General features: G+C 47.1%; 1 protein-coding gene across 1 annotated transcript in view; it reads right to left on the bottom strand.

Annotated features, from left to right (window-relative positions):
* Nucleotides 1-706: 706 nt before the first annotated feature.
* Nucleotides 707-15,872, bottom strand: part of LOC139640055 (filaggrin-2-like) — a gene marked incomplete at both ends in the record, with an annotated part of 19,346 nt that continues 4,180 nt past the window's right edge. Inside the window, 9 exons of the mRNA XM_071514215.1 lie at nucleotides 707-882; nucleotides 1,069-1,217; nucleotides 1,500-1,598; nucleotides 1,978-2,094; nucleotides 3,557-3,643; nucleotides 10,194-10,287; nucleotides 10,395-10,518; nucleotides 12,208-12,492; nucleotides 14,654-15,872. The exon at nucleotides 14,654-15,872 is cut by the window's right edge and continues 1,212 nt beyond it. Of these exons, the coding sequence (XP_071370316.1) occupies nucleotides 707-882; nucleotides 1,069-1,217; nucleotides 1,500-1,598; nucleotides 1,978-2,094; nucleotides 3,557-3,643; nucleotides 10,194-10,287; nucleotides 10,395-10,518; nucleotides 12,208-12,492; nucleotides 14,654-15,872 (2,350 nt within the window). The remainder of the gene's footprint in view (nucleotides 883-1,068; nucleotides 1,218-1,499; nucleotides 1,599-1,977; nucleotides 2,095-3,556; nucleotides 3,644-10,193; nucleotides 10,288-10,394; nucleotides 10,519-12,207; nucleotides 12,493-14,653) is intronic.

Below are 15,872 nucleotides of genomic sequence, written 5' to 3'. Positions count from 1 at the left end.
GCCTCTAAATCAGTGATTCTCAACATTTATCATATCAAGGCCCCCTAATTTAGTCCACATTAGAGCCACAGACCCCCATTTGATGAGATAGTTTTCTCTCTGATCCAAATCTGAGAATATTTTTATTGTCAGATACGATTTTGTCCAGAATGCCATGACTCTCTGTTTTGTAGGCAGAGAGAAAACAGAGAAACTATGATCAGAACAGTCATTCTTCTACATTCTCTGATTGTGTTAACTTCTTGTAAATTAAATAATGGGTGAAGTTTAACAATTCATCAATTTGCTGGGGACCCCCTGGAACCCCCTCAAGGACCCCTGGTGGTCCCCGGACCCCACGTTGAGAACCACTGCTCTAAATGAACCTTTGTGTTGGAGCGTTCATCACATTTCTATCTGAGCTCTATTTAGGATAAACACACTGCCCCGGTCACAGAGCAAGGCAGCAGTCAGAGGAGGCGTACTGAGCGTGCTCAGACTGACCTGCTCTGTGCAGTGTACTGAGCGTGCTCAGACTGACCTGGCTCTGTGCAGTGTACTGAGCGTGCTCAGACTGACCTGCTCTGTGCAGTGTACTGAGCGTGCTCAGACTGACCTTCTCTGTGCAGTGTACTGAGCGTGCTCAGACTGACCTGCTCTGTGCAGTGTACTGAGCGTGCTCAGACTGACCTGCTCTGTGCAGTGTACTGAGCGTGCTCAGACTGACCTGCTCTGTGCAGTGTACTGAGCGTGCTCAGACTGACCTCGCTGAAGCCCTGCTCCAGGCTCCTGAACTCCATGATGAACTGCAGCTCTTCAGTTCGGGAGTTGGACAGTCTGACCAGCCGGTGGAGCAGCTCATCCACCTGATCATACAGAGCAGCCACCGCCTCCACCGCCGCCCTGCAACACACACACACACACACACACACAACACACACACACACACACACACACACACACACACAGCTGTAAGATACACGCACGCTGCAACATGCCCAGAATGTGCACAGAAAGAGAAAAGTCAGTAGATATTTTAGCATGTAGTATAAGTGTGTGTGTGTGTGTATGTGTGTGTGTGTGTGTTACCGGTAGTCGTCGGTCACACTGATGCTGCTGTCCTCTCTGCGGAGGCGGGACAGAGAGGCTCCGCCCTCCTGTTGTAATCTGACCAATCGGCTGTCTTCCAGCACGCTACGCATCACCGCCCCGTACCTGGACAACAAGAGCTCCGCCTCCTGGGAGAGAGAGGGGGAGAGAGAGAGAGAGGGAGAGAGGGGGGGGGGAGAGAGAGAGAGAGGGGGGGGGGGGGGGGGGGGGAGAGGGAGAGAGAGAGAGAAAGAGAGGGGGGGGGGGGGGAGGGCAGAAGGAAGGACGGAGGGCAGTATTCAACCCAGTGAATTATTTCCTCCCTGCTCTTCACCTGTGTGTGTGTGTGTGTGTGTGTGTGTGTGTGTGTGTGTGTGTGTGTGTGTGTGCGTCTGTGTGTGTGTGTGTGTGTGTGTGTGTGTGTGTGTTACCTCAGCAGCAGGAGGGAGGGGGGTGGACTCCAGGATGCTGATGGTTTTCTGCAGGAAGTTGATGACGTCTTCACACTGATTGGTCAGCTGCTCCACTCTCTGATGGACAGCAGGAAACAGGAAACTGTGACTAACACACTAATTAATTAACTAATTAACTAATTAACTAACTTACTGACCAATACTACTTACCCTTAACTATCGAACTAGGTAACAGTCACATACAGGCATCAGAACCGTGTGTGTGTGTGTGTGTGTAGGTGTGTTTGCGTGTGTGTGTGTGTGTGTGTGTGTGTGTGTAGGTGTGTTTGCGTGTGTGTGTGTGTGTGTTTGCGTGTGTGTGTGTGTGTAGGTGTGTTTGCGTGTGTGTGTGTGTGTGTGTGTGTGTGTGTGTGTGTGTGTGTGTGTGTGTGTGTGTTTGCGTGTGTGTGTGTGTAGGTGTGTTTGCGTGTGTGTGTGTGTGTGTGTGTGTACTGACCGATCTGAAGCAGAGCCAGCTGCTCTGGCTGAAGCTGAACGATCCTCCAAACTCTGCAGGAAGCTGACAGAGCTCCACATGTTTCTGCACTGACTTCAGAGAGGACAGCACCTCCACCTGGACACACACACACACACACACACACACACACACACACACGCACACACACACACACACACACAGAGACAGAGATGGGCATGCTGTCATAATATTGTCTAAATGGCTGCTAGTTTGCTGGACTCATCTGTGTGTCTGTGTGTGTGTGTGTGTGTGGTGTGACCAGTAGTCAGAGTGACCAGTAGTCAGTGTGACCAGTAGCCAATGTGACCAGTAGTCAGTGTGACCAGTAGTCAGTGTGACCAGTAGCCAATGTGACCAGTAGTCAGTGTGACCAGTAGTCAGTGTGACCAGTAGCCAATGTGACCAGTAGTCAGTGTGACCAGTAGCCAGTGTGACCAGTAGCCAATGTGACTAGTAGCCAATGTGACCAGTAGTCAGTGTGACCAGTAGCCAGTGTGAACAGTAATCTGTGTGACCAGAAGCCAGTGTGACCAGTAGCCAGTGTGACCAGTAGCCAGTGTGACCAGTAATCTATGTGACCAGTAGCCAATGTGACCAGTAGCCAATGTGACCAGTAGTCAGTGTGACCAGTAGCCAGTGTGACCAGTAGCCAATGTGACCATTAGTCAGTGTGACCAGTAGCCAATGTGACCAGTAGCCAGTGTGACCAGAAGCCAGTGTGACCAGAAGCCGGTGTGACCAGTAGCCGGTGTGACCAGTAGCCAATGTGACCATTAGTCAGTGTGACCAGTAGCCAGTGTGACCAGTATCCAATGTGACCATTAGTCAGTGTGACCAGTAGCCAGTGTGACCAGTAGTCAGTGTGACCAGAAGCCAGTGTGACCAGTAGCCAGTGTGACCAGAAGCCAGTGTGACCAGAAGCCAGTGTGACCAGTAGCCAGTGTGACCAGAAGCCAGTGTGACCAGAAGCCAGTGTGACCAGTAGCCAATGTGACCAGTAGCCAATGTGACCATTAGTCAGTGTGACCAGAAGCCAGTGTGACCAGAAGCCAGTGTGACCAGAAGCCAGTGTGACCAGTAGCCAGTGTGACCAGTAGCCAATGTGACCAGTAGCCAGTGTGACCAGAAGCCAGTGTGACCAGTAGCCAGTGTGACCAGTAGCCAATGTGACCAGAAGCCAGTGTGACCAGTAATCAGTGTGACCAGTAATCAGTGTGACCAGTAGCCAGTGTGACCAGAAGCCAGTGTGACCAGAAGCCAGTGTGACCAGTAGCCAGTGTGACCAGTAGCCAGTGTGACCAGAAGCCAGTGTGACCAGTAGCCAGTGTGACCAGTAGCCAATGTGACCAGAAGCCAGTGTGACCAGTAATCAGTGTGACCAGTAATCAGTGTGACCAGTAGCCAGTGTGACCAGAAGCCAGTGTGACCAGTAGCCAGTGTGACCAGTAGCCAATGTGACCAGAAGCCAGTGTGACCAGTAATCAGTGTGACCAGTAATCAGTGTGACCAGTAGTCAGTGTGACCAGTAGCCAGTGCAGTGTGTCCAGTGGTGTGTTACCTGTGTAGCTGGAGGTTTGTCCAAACGTTGAGCCACATCCTTGTCAGCCAGCAGCAACACAGTATGAATACAGCCTGGCATGTTCTCCTGAATACACACACACACACACACACACACAATTGGTGAGAAACAAATATGTTAAGTAAGGCAAGGCAAGGCAAGGCAAGTTTATTTATATAGCACATTTCAGCAACAAGGCAATTCAAAGTGCTTTACATAAAACATTAAAAGCATCAAGACAAAATGAAAACGATAAAATTCAAATAAAAGACCAAGAAAAATAAAGTTCATTAAAGAGCTAAGAGAATTAAAAAAAAACAAAAAAACAAAAATAGGCTAAAATAGAATAGGACAGGTGTAAAATACAAGAATAAAGGTTACAGTGCAGTGTGAGAGTTGACTAGTTATTTGATGTCATAAAAGGCAGCGGCAAACAGAAAAGTCTTCAGCCTTGATTTAAAAGAACTGAGAGTTGCAGCAGACCTGCAGTTTTCTGGGAGTTTGTTCCAGATATGTGGAGCATAAAAACTGAACGCTGCTTCTCCATGTTTAGTTTTGACTCTGGGGACAGAAAGCAGACCTGTCCCAGACGACCTGAGAGGTCTGGATGGTTCATAACATAGCAGAAGATCAGAAATGTATTTTGGCCCTAAACCATTCAGTGCTTTATAAACCAACAGTAGTATTTTGAAATCAATTCTTTGACAGACAGGAAGCCAGTGTAAAGACCTCAGAACTGGAGTGATGTGATCCACTTTCTTGGTCTTAGTGAGGATTCGAGCAGCAGCGTTCTGAATCAGCTGCAGCTGTCTGATCGATTTTTTAGGGAGACCTGTAAAGACTCTGTTACAGTAGTCCAGTCTACTGAAGATAAGTTTTTCCAAATCCTGCTGAGACATAAGTCCTTTAATCCTTGATATATTCTTAAGGTGATAGTAGGCTGACTTAGTAATTGTCTTAATGTGGCTGTTGAAATTCAAGTCTGAGTCCATGACTACTCCAAGATTTCTGGCTTGGTTTGTGGTTTTTAACATTACCGATTGAAGCTGTGCACTGACTTTTAATCGTTCTTCCTTGGCTCCAAAAACAATTACTTCAGTTTTATCTTTGTTTAATTGAAGAAAATTCTGACACATCCAGTCATTGATTTGTTCAATGCACTTACTCAGCGTTTGTATGGGATTATAGTCCCCTGGTGATATGGTTATGTAAATTTGTGTGTCGTCTGCATAATTATGGTAACATATTTTGTTGTTTTCCATAATCTGAGCCAGTGGAAGCATGTAGATGTTGAATAGAAGAGGCCCCAGAATGGAGCCTTGGGGAACTCCGCATGTCATTTTTGTCCGCTCAGATGTGTAATTACTTATAGACACAAAGTAGTCCCTGTCCTTTAAATAGGATTCAAACCAATTTAGTACTGTGCCGGAAAGTCCCACCCAGTTTTCCAGTCGGTCCAGTAATATGTTGTGGTCGACCGTGTCGAATGCAGCACTGAGATCCAGTAATACTAAGACTGAAATTCTGCCACTGTCTGTGTTTAAGTGGATGTCATTGAAGACCTTAACAAGGGCAGTCTCAGTGCTGTGGTGTGCTCGAAATCCTGACTGGAAGACATCAAAACAGTTGTTTAGTGCCAAGAAGTTGTTCAGCTGTTGAAAAACGGCTTTTTCAATGATTTTACTTAAAAACGGGAGGTTTGATATGGGCCTATAATTGTTCATTAGCGACGTGTCCAGGTTGTTCTTTTTTAAGAGTGGCTTGATGACTGCAGTTTTCAGGGCCTGTGGAAAGACATCTGAGAGAAGAGACATGTTTACAATTTGTAGAAGGTCTGAGGCCATACAATTTGAAACATTTTTGAAAAAGCCTGTTGGCAGAATATCAAGGCAGCAGGAGGAGGATTTCAGATGTTGTATAATGTCCTCCAGGTTTTTATGGTTGATCGGATAAAATTGTGTCATGGTATTTGAATTGATTTGAAGTGGACACAGGGACAACACATATCCTGTACCTGATATGGAGGCACTGAGTGCTTGTCTAATTTTCTGAATTTTGTCAGTGAAGAAGGAGGCAAATTCATTGCAGGCCCTGGTGGATAGAAGTTCAGAGGCTACTGACACAGGAGGGTTTGTTAGCCTGTCAACAGTAGCAAACAAGGCGCGTGCGTTATTATTGTTTCTGGTGATGATGTCAGAGAAAAAGGACCGCCTTGCATGTCTCAGTTCCAAATTATAAATGCGAAGTCTCTCTTTATAGATGTCATAATGAACCTGGAGATTTGTTTTTCGCCACCTGCGTTCAGCCTTTCGACACTCTCTTTTTTCTATTCTGACCAGCGTGGTATTTCTCCATGGAGATCTTTTCTTACCAGAGACAACCTTCACCTTAGTGGGTGCAATGGCATCAATAACATTTGTAATTTTAGAATTGAAATTATCTACAAGCTCATTGACTGAGACCCAAGAGAGGGCGGGTGTGGAAGAGAAAGCCTGAATAAATAAATCACTGGTGTTTTCAGTGATATACCGTTTTGCGATTGCCTCTGTTTGAACATTTGTGTGCACGGAGATAGTACTCTCAAAGAAAACACAGAAATGATCAGAGAGAGCAACATCAGTCACCACAACCTTAGAAATGTTCAGACCCTTGGAGATAATTAAGTCCAAGGTGTGGCCCTTGTTGTGTGTGGGCTCCGTCACATGCTGAGTCAGTCCATAGTTATCAAGAACACAACACAGTTCTTTAGTCCCTTTGTCCTGGGGATTGTCAACATGGATGTTAAAATCACCAACAATAACTACACAGTCAAAGTCAATACAGATTATAGACAGCAGTTCTGTAAAGTCATCAAAAAAGGTTGCACAGTATTTAGGTGGCCTGTAGATATTTAGGAACATAGCTCGAGAAGAGGAATTCAACTGAAGAGCCACATATTCAAAAGAAGCAAAATTTCCATAAGATATCTGCTTGCATTGGAGGGAATCATTAAACAAAATGGCAACTCCACCTCCTTTCTTATGCACTCTAGCTTCACTCATAAAACTGAAGTTGGGAGGAGTTGACTCGATAAGAACAGCTGCACTGTTATCTTGGTCTAACCAAGTTTCAGTTAAAAACATAAAATCAAGATTGTGCTTAATGATAAAATCATTGATTACAAATGTTTTTCCTGCCAAAGACCTGACGTTTAATAAAGCTAGATTTATTGTGTTAAAAGCATTATCTGCCCAATCTTTTGGGACAGGCTGTGGCTGACGAGGAATGGATGCTAAATTTGCTAAGTTTGCAGAATCGGTTGAGTGCTTCTTGTTTCTTAGCAGATTCACCATTCTTTTTCTATTACCTATCAAGACAGAAATTGAGGAAGCTATTGGCACACAGGGCCCCGGCTTAACCTGGGAAGAATCATGAGTGCCATTATCCTTGTAGCCTGGACCCAGCAGATATCAGTTAGAGCTTGTTGCATTTTGTACACAAACAACTGGACGTGCTGTGCTTTTATCAGGCTGGGGAGATAGACGATGACTCCGATGCCGTCGTGGGGGGGGGGGAGGTGGGCGCCGTAACTGTGGCAATTGTGTCAGAACTGGCTGAGGACTTGAAGGCAGTGGTGGAGGTGGACGCCGAGGGGGGTTTAGGGGAGAGAAAATGGGAGTAGGGCGGGGGGTAAGTTTGGTCCCAGCAGTGACCAGCTCTTTCATCTGATCAGTGAACTCCAAGAGGGGGGAGGAGGGAGAAAGGGTGACTGGAGAGGAGGGTGACCTGGATGGGGCCTGGGGGGTTGAAGGAGGTGAATCCTCACAGGCGGTTGCGGGTGAGGGGGTAGAGACTCTTCCTCTCGGCTCTGATGTCTCTCATGATTAAAGATCTCGTCAGACGGGGGCCGAGGCGGCTCTCCTTCACGGTTTCTGCTGCGCTGTGTTATCTCTTCCTCCTGTTTTGATTCCTCTTGTCTCTTGTCCTTGGCAGAGGGAACAGATGGGTGACGCAGGAAGTAAAATAGGTTAGAGGTGAACAATTTTACTCCTGACTTGTTAAGGCAAAGTCCATCTGACTTAAAAAGATGTCTGCGGTCCCAGAAAAAGTTGAAATTGTCAATAAAATGCACTGAATGGACGGTACATGCAGTCGAAAGCCATGTGTTCAGTGCCAACAATCTGCTGAATCTCTCAACTCCTCTTCTGACTGGCGGTAGAGGGCCACTGATAAACACCTCAGCATTCAGAGAGCTGACTGTGTTCAACATATCAATAAAGTCTCGTTTCAGCAATTCAGACTGTTGTTTTACAACATCATTAGTCCCTATGTGCACTATGATGGTTTTCACAGTTGGATGTGCAGCCATGATATGCAGGATTCTTTCTGTCATGTCAGAGACCATATCCTTGGGAAAGCAGAGTATTTTGGTGTTTTTACTGTGCATGCTTTTCATATCTTTCACAGCAAAGTCACCCACAATCAGAGTTTGAGGCCCAGTCGTTAGCTTTCCCTGTAGCCTTTTACTCTCTGATTTACTCTCAGTCCTTACCCTGCTGTGTGAAGATGAGAGGTTATCCAGGTCATCAGACGGAGATCCAGGATCCTGCAGCAGTGGAGCAAATCTGTTCTCCAGTTGCACACATGGTTGTTGGGGAGGCTTGTTGCTAGTCCTCCCTTTCGCAGCTGTCCACTGCTGTGTCCTGCTAAGTACAGGGGTTGAAGAGGCATTCTGCCTGGATGATAATGCAGGCCAGCCAGTCGCATCACAAATCTCAGGGCGCTGGGCTCTGCCTGTTACTCGTCCTCCCATTTCCCAGGGAAGTGATCTACTCTTAGGCTTTGCACCAAGAGAGTTCCAGGGAGGACTACCACTTGTAGAGTTATTACCCGGTACACAGCCCTCCTGTTTCTTGGTAGTTTTGTTGGTGCTAATTAGCCGCGTGTTAGCATTCTCTTGTCCGCTGTTCTGAGTCCATGGTAAAGTGGTGTTGTTCCCACATAGTCCATTTACTTCCACATTCACTTCTAACTGGTGAATTTTGGTTTCCAGCACTGCAATCTTCTGTAGAAGTTTGTGGTAGTCGTCCATGGAGAAGGGGGGCATCTTGCTGCTAATTAGCTTTAGCTAAGTACCACGTATCCAGTCACTGCAGTACAGGCTTGTGCTGTTGGTAGGCCACGCTCACGTAGTACTGAGGAGGTCATAAAAATGTGGAAATATGGCAATAGCCTACTATATCTACAAATAATTACAGTCCCAGTGATTACGCTGCACGTAGTTTCTCACAGAAGAAAAGCAAGAATATTAGCAGAAAAATGCAAACAGAGGCGAGAGCAAGCAGTAAAGCGTCTGCACTGTAAGAAAGCAGGAAGCAGGAGTTCACAGCAGGCAGACGGTCCATGTGATAACTGATTGACTGACAGCAGCTTCAGAAGTGCTGAGATGAAGAAGCTTCCAGTTCAGAGAGTTCTGCAGAACCAGTTTTCTGTATTGTGTATTGTGTGTATTTGGTTGTGTTTTCTTAAGTTGTAGTGTGTTGAGCTCTCTCGGCCACCGAACATATGTGATCAAATGTGCTATGTCAAACCAAACGGTGCTGATCCTGATCCTGGTCCTGGTCCTGTACCAGGCTGTGCCGAGCAGAGCCGGACCCAGCAGGTACGGTGCAGCTCCAGCAGAGTGAGCTGAACACCAAGCAGCTGAGTGTTCGGCTGCAGGGAAACAGGTTGAGTCAGAGCTCAACACACAACAGACTCCATCTTGTCTCTGTGCCAACCAGCACACCCTGTCTGACTCAGCTGCACCTTTTGAGCCACTGCCTGGGGGAACAGGGTGTGTGTGTGTGTGTGTGTGTGTGTGTGTGTGTGTGTGTGTGTGTGTGTGTAGATTTGTCATCTGTGGATTTTGTGAAATAATGTTGATTTTAGTCACCAGTTGCAATTTTTTCAGCACAGTGGGAAGTCTCGCCTATTACTCGGTTGTGTTATTAAGGCCCTCTGCTGGTCAGATGGACACACTGCGGCTAAAGTCACACGATTCAAAGTGATATTTTTAAGTCACTCTGTTAGCAGAGCAGAGTTTAGCCCAGTGTCCACTACATGAGTTTTTGTGTCTGTGAAGCCTGGAAATGCACTGTTTTGACTTGTGCTGTCTGTACACACAATAAAGACATAGAAAATCAATATATTATATGATCTCTTGATTTAATTCTCCAATGGATTGATTTCCCAGATTGAAACCAATGAATGAATGATACCCACTGACTATAAACTCACTGTAGAGTATCGTAGACACACTAGTAATACTATAGGAATATTATAGTGATTTTTCATTCTGTTTTTATACTGTATTTTAGCCTTCCTTTTTCCTCTGGGTTGGATTGCTCTGGCCTAGTTTGTTACCTGTCTTGTCGGCTCTGTGCCTCTAAATGAATATCCAGCCTAGAGAAACTTTTTCATTGTGCCAGGAGTTCAGCTTCCTGACTGAAGCCACGGACTGAAACGACAAAATGTGACGTGAGAAAGAGCAAAGCTGGTCCCAATGCAGGAAAACCGCTGTGTGTGTGTGTGTGTGTGTGTGTGTGTGTGTGTGTGTGTGTGTGTGTGTGTGTGTGTGTGTGTGTGTGTGTGTGTGTGTGTGCGTGCTCAGGCTCACCTGCAGGGACCTGAAGGCGTTGAAGAGGGCGGGGACAGGAGGAGACCTGCGGGCGTCCACCAGCACCGTCAGCCCCAGCGCTCGCACCTCCCTCCTGTTCCACATAGGAAGTGATGTCAGAGGAAGAAGGGGGCGTGGCCGCTCTAATCTAACCCCGAGAGCCCGAGAGGGGCGTGTCCGGAAACAGGAAGCGGTTCGTACCTGAGGGTGGAGGTGAAGTACAGCAGGATACGCAGCAGCTCTGCAGCGTCACAGCCGGGCTTCAACCACACACTGCTCCTACTGCACACTGTCACCACCGCTCGCCCCATCCTGTCCCTGCTCCCTACAGAGAGAGAGAGAGAGAGAAGGAGAGAGAGAGAGAGAGAGAGAGAGCGAGAGAGAGAGAGAGAGAGAGAGACACAGAGAGAGAGAGAGAGAGAGAGAGAGAGAGAGAGAGAGAGAGAGAGAGTCTTACAGGAGTCTTACAGATAACTCCTGCTCCACATCAGATCAAGTGAATCCATGTCTTTATGTCTCATGCTGCGTTCCAGAGATGTCAGAAAGTCGGAAATTCCCATTTCCTACAAGAAAAAATATAACAGATCGACCCTTCAGGTTGGAATTCCAACTAGGAAACTCTGCCAAGATGTCTCAGTGGTCTAAGGTCCTGGGTCTGAATCTGGACCAGGACCTTTGTCTCATGTCATCCCCCCCTCTCTCTCTCCCTCCCAGTCTCTCCTCCCTCTCTCTGCTGTACTGTCCAGTAAAGGCAAAATGCCAAAAAACAAAATGACTTCTGTTTGCAGCATCACATGATGTTGGAGCCATAATGAACTATGAGCTGTGGTTATGGTTAAAACTTGGGAAAAAGGGAGTTAAATGTATGAAAGTAATGAAAGTAAAATGATTTATATAAAGCGGTATACAAACATGCTATGGTAAATATGGTATGGTTAAATATGAATGTTGAATGGTTTCTCTATGCTTATGCCTTGCTCCCCCTCTGGTCAGCTCTGCTACTGCATGTATGTTGTTTATGTAATGAAGTGGTTTGATGACACCTGGGTGTAGACACCTGGGTGAAGGACACCTGGGTGAAGACACCTGGGTGAAGACACCTGGGTGAAGGACACCTGGGTGAAGGACACCTGGGTGTAGACACCTGGGTGAAGGACACCTGGGTGAAGACACCTGGGTGAAGGACACCTGGGTGAAGGACACCTGGGTGTAGACACCTGGGTGAAGGACACCTGGGTGAAGACACCTGGGTGAAGGACACCTGGGTGAAGGACACCTGGGTGAAGACACCTGGGTGAAGGACACCTGGGTGTAGACACCTGGGTGAAGGACACCTGGGTGAAGACACCTGGGTGTAGACACCTGGGTGAAGACACCTGGGTGAAGACACCTGGGTGAAGGACACCTGGGTGAAGACACCTGGGTGAAGACACCTGGGTGTAGACACCTGGGTGAAGACACCTGGGTGAAGACACCTGGGTGAAGACACCTGGGGAGACGGGGGAGCGGAACAGTTTTTCGACCGCAAATTATAGAAAGTATACCGCTGAATGTCAGTTGAAGAATATTTTCGTTAAAATCTTTGTTAATAAAACACCTTTGTTGACTTTGGATCTGCGGTTATCGTTTGGATTGCGTGTCGTCAACCTGCTCAAACAGTGGCTCACTGTATGTGGGAGTTGTTGAAGCCATTACACATGATCTTAAATCCGTCTAAACAGCTGTGTGGTAAACGGTTAAACAGATAAATCTGAAATGTGATTGTCATTAATAAAATCAGCTGGTTACACTGGACAAAGAAAACCTCACAGCGTCCGTTTTTCTCCTCTGGTTTTTCTGAACTGGAACCTGAACACACTGAGGATGAGCTCACACCTGACAACTGGGAAGTTCTGACTTCTGACTTTGACTGGAACACAGCATTAGTCTGGATCTAGGATCTAGTCTGGGTCTAATTTGGGTCTGGTCTGGGTCTAAACCCGGTCTGGACTACATGTTTGTGTTTTTTTCTCACCTGGCAGACAGAGAGCTCCAGAGCTCAGCAGCACACTATTGAAGCTGGACTGGTGGGACTGGGAGGACCTGGAAGACTGGGAAGACTGAGTAGACTGGTGGGACTGGGAGGACTTGGAAGACTGTGAAGACTGGTGGGACCTGAGAGATTGGGAGGACTGGTGGGACTGATGGGACTGTAATGGGACTGTGGGATCTGCTGACTGGTCCAGCTGGGGAGAAGCTGCCGGTTGTGCTGGTTCTGTTGGACTGGTACCAGTAGAGAGAGGCTGCTCACTGCTGGAGCCTGGGGAGAGAAGACACACACACTGACTGACTGGTAGAACACACACACACACACACACACACACACACACACACACACACACACACACACACACACACACACACACACACACTGCCTGCCTGAGGAATATCTAAGTGTCATATGTATTGCAGCAGCAGTGTGGGTCAGCAGCTGGTCAGATTGTGATGAAGCCTGTGGGAATGATGCATCTCACCACCGCACTGCACCTGTTGGCCTGAGGGGGGCGCCGCCATGACAGGTGACAGCAGGGTGACAGCAGGGTGACAGCAGGGTGACATGTCTGTTAGTGACTGGCCCAGAAACTGAAACTGTCGTCTCTTCGTCTCTAAGTCTGTTCTGTGGTTTAGTTTGACTGTCACTCACTATTAGAAATGAACCAACTGCCTCAGTGTTACTCGGCTGATAGTATCCTCAAGGCACTTTGTTTGGTGACTTGTGGTATTGTACATATAAATTATTATAATTATACATTAGTTTCCCCTGAGGCAGACAGACACACACCATCCTGTCAACACAACAACTATTTACAACAACTATTTACAACTCAAACACTTAGATACTACCACACAGTAACAAGTAGCTACTACCAACTTTACTAACACTACTTTCCATTTTCAGCACAGTGACAACTTTACCATCACTCCTCCCTTCCTCCATCTCATTCTGCTCAGTGCAGCATCTTTTCTCCCATTGACTTTAATGTAAAAAGGAGCTGGCAGTTTGAAAAGGCAGTATAGTGTCAACCAAGGTTATTATCGTTAAAGAAAACTAACGAAATAACGAAAACTAGGTGTGAAAAAACATTTTCGTTAACTGAAATAAAAATAAAAACGAGGCTGAACTGAACTGAAACTGTATTGTGTGTTTACAAAACGAACTAAAATAAACCAAAATTATAGAGAAAACATCTTTAGTTTTGTCTTTGTCAATTTATTTCATACATAAGCCTAGTATTTTGAATTTTTGAATCTCGCCCCTGACAAATACACCATATTACAAAAAAGACTAAAACTAACTCTGAAACTAATAAAAACTAAACTAAAACTAAGCATTTTCAAAAAAATAAAAACTAAACTAGCAAACCCACTTCAAAAACTAATTGAAATTGAAAACAAAAAGTCAAAACAAAATAAAAATAAAAACTAATGAAAAATGCAAAACTATAATAACCTTGCTGTCAACACAACCAAACAAATCAGACTGTGACCCAGACATCCCATCTGTAGCACTGGAACTGGGCTACTAGACTAGTCAGTGGACTAGTAGACAGCTCAGTGGAATACTAGACTAATCACACACACACACACACACACACACACACACACACACACACACACACACACACACACTCACACTCACACACACTAACAAGTTCACTAGTCACTAGCCCAATACTTAGTACACACACTAACAAGTCTTGTAGCCATTAATCAACTAGCTAGTGCACACACTAACTAATCCACCTGCTAGTCTACTAGCCACTCATCCTCTAGTCACTAGTCCACTAGCTAGTCCACTAGCCACTTGTCCTCTAGCTAGTAGTCCATTAGCTTGTCCACACATTAACTAGCCCACTTGCTAGTCCATTAGCCACTTGTCCTCTAGTCACTAGTCCACTAGTAAGTCCACACACTAACTAGTCCACTTGCTACTCCAATAGCCACTTGTCCTCTAGTCACTAGTCCACTAGCTAGTCCACACACTAACTAGTCCACTAGGCACTTGTCCTCTAGCTAGTAGTCCATTAGCTTGTCCACACACTAACTAGTCCACTTGCTACTCCAATAGCCACTTGTTCTCTAGTCACTAGTCCACTAGTAAGTCCACACGCTAACTAGCCCACTTGTCCTCTAGTCAGTAGTCCAGTAGGTAGTCCTCATCCAAACAGGGAGTCAGTGTGTGTTAGTTAGGAGTCAGAGGAGGTGATGGGTGAGTCAGTGTGTTTTCATTGGAGAGAGAGGATGTGGAGGAGGAGGAAGAGGGAGGTAAAGAGGGAGGAGATGGAGGAGATGGAGAACTCATCCAGCCAATCAGAGGAGGAGGAGGTGATAAATGAGTCTTAACAGGACAGAAAGAAGCTGAAGTTTGGGGTGAGGAGCAGAGGGGAAAAGGGTTCAGGAGGAGAAACAGGTTTGTGTACCTTCAGTGTGAAGCTCTGCAGCTCTTCCCCCACCAACCTCCCCACCGCCGCGCTCCTGCTCCTCCTCCTCCTGCTCCTTCTCCTCATCCTTCTCCTCTTCCTCCTTCTTCTGTCCAGGGGCCTTGGCTTCAGCCCAAGGTGTGTGTGGATCCATCGCTGGTGAGGAGATGCTCTGTGGTGTGTTGGACTCCTCAGAGTGTGTGTGTGGTGTGTGAGAGTCCTCAGAGTGTGTGTGTGGTGTGTGAGAGTCCTCAGAGTGTGTGTGTGGTGTGTTGGACTCTTCAGAGTGTGTGTGTGGTGTGTGAGAGTCCTCAGAGTGTGTGTGTGGTGTGTGAGAGTCCCCAGAGTGTGTGTGTGGTGTGTGAGAGTCCTCAGAGTGTGTGTGTGGTGTGTGAGAGTCCCCAGAGTGTGTGTGTGGTGTGTTGGACTCTTCAGAGTGTGTGTGTGGTGTGTTGGACTCTTCAGAGTGTGTGTGTGGTGTGTTGGACTCTTCAGAGTGTGTGTGTGGTGTGTGAGAGTCCTCAGAGTGTGTGTGTGGTGTGTTGGACTCTTCAGAGTGTGTGTGTGGTGTGTTGGACTCTTCAGAGTGTGTGTGTGGTGTGTTGGACTCTTCAGTGTGTGTGTGTGGTGTGTGACAGTCCTCAGTGTGTGTGTTGGAGTGTGTGTCAGCTTCAGTGTGTGTGTGTGTCTCTCTCTCTCCTCCTCTCTCTGAATGCGACTCGTCCCTCCGCTCTTGACTCTGCTGCACAATAATAACCTGAACCTCCTCTTCCACCTCTACCTCCTCCCCTCCCTCCTCCCCTTCCTCCTCCTCCACCTCCTCCCCTCCCTTCTCCTCTACCTCTTCCCCTCCCTCCTCCTCCTCCTCCTCTCTCTCTTCCTCTACTTCTCCTCCCTCCTCTGCTGTGTGTGTGTGTGGCACTAAAACTTCATCCCTCTTTCCCTCCATCCCAACTGGCGCTACATCCCTCCTTCCCTGCGCCTCCTCCAGCTCTCCCACTTCCTCTCCTCTCTCGTCCTCCACCTCCTCTCCTCCCTCCTCCACCGTGTGTGTGTTTGGCACTACAATTTCATCCTTCCTTCCCTGCCTCTCCTCCAGCTTTCCCTCTTTCTTCCTCTCTCCCTCCTCTTCCTCCTCCTCCAGCTCTCCCTCCTCCTCCTCTCGCTCCTCCTCCACCTCCTCCTTGCCCTCCTCTCTCTGTTCCATGCAGTTCTCAGG

This window comes from Centroberyx affinis, unplaced genomic scaffold, assembly GCF_046629955.1.
Source record: "Centroberyx affinis isolate AG114_WGS23_722 - 3 ecotype Tasmania unplaced genomic scaffold, CSIRO-AGI_Caff_v1 ptg008249l_1, whole genome shotgun sequence".
Taxonomy (NCBI): domain Eukaryota; kingdom Metazoa; phylum Chordata; class Actinopteri; order Beryciformes; family Berycidae; genus Centroberyx; species Centroberyx affinis.
This window is presented reverse-complemented; position numbering and strand designations above follow the sequence as displayed.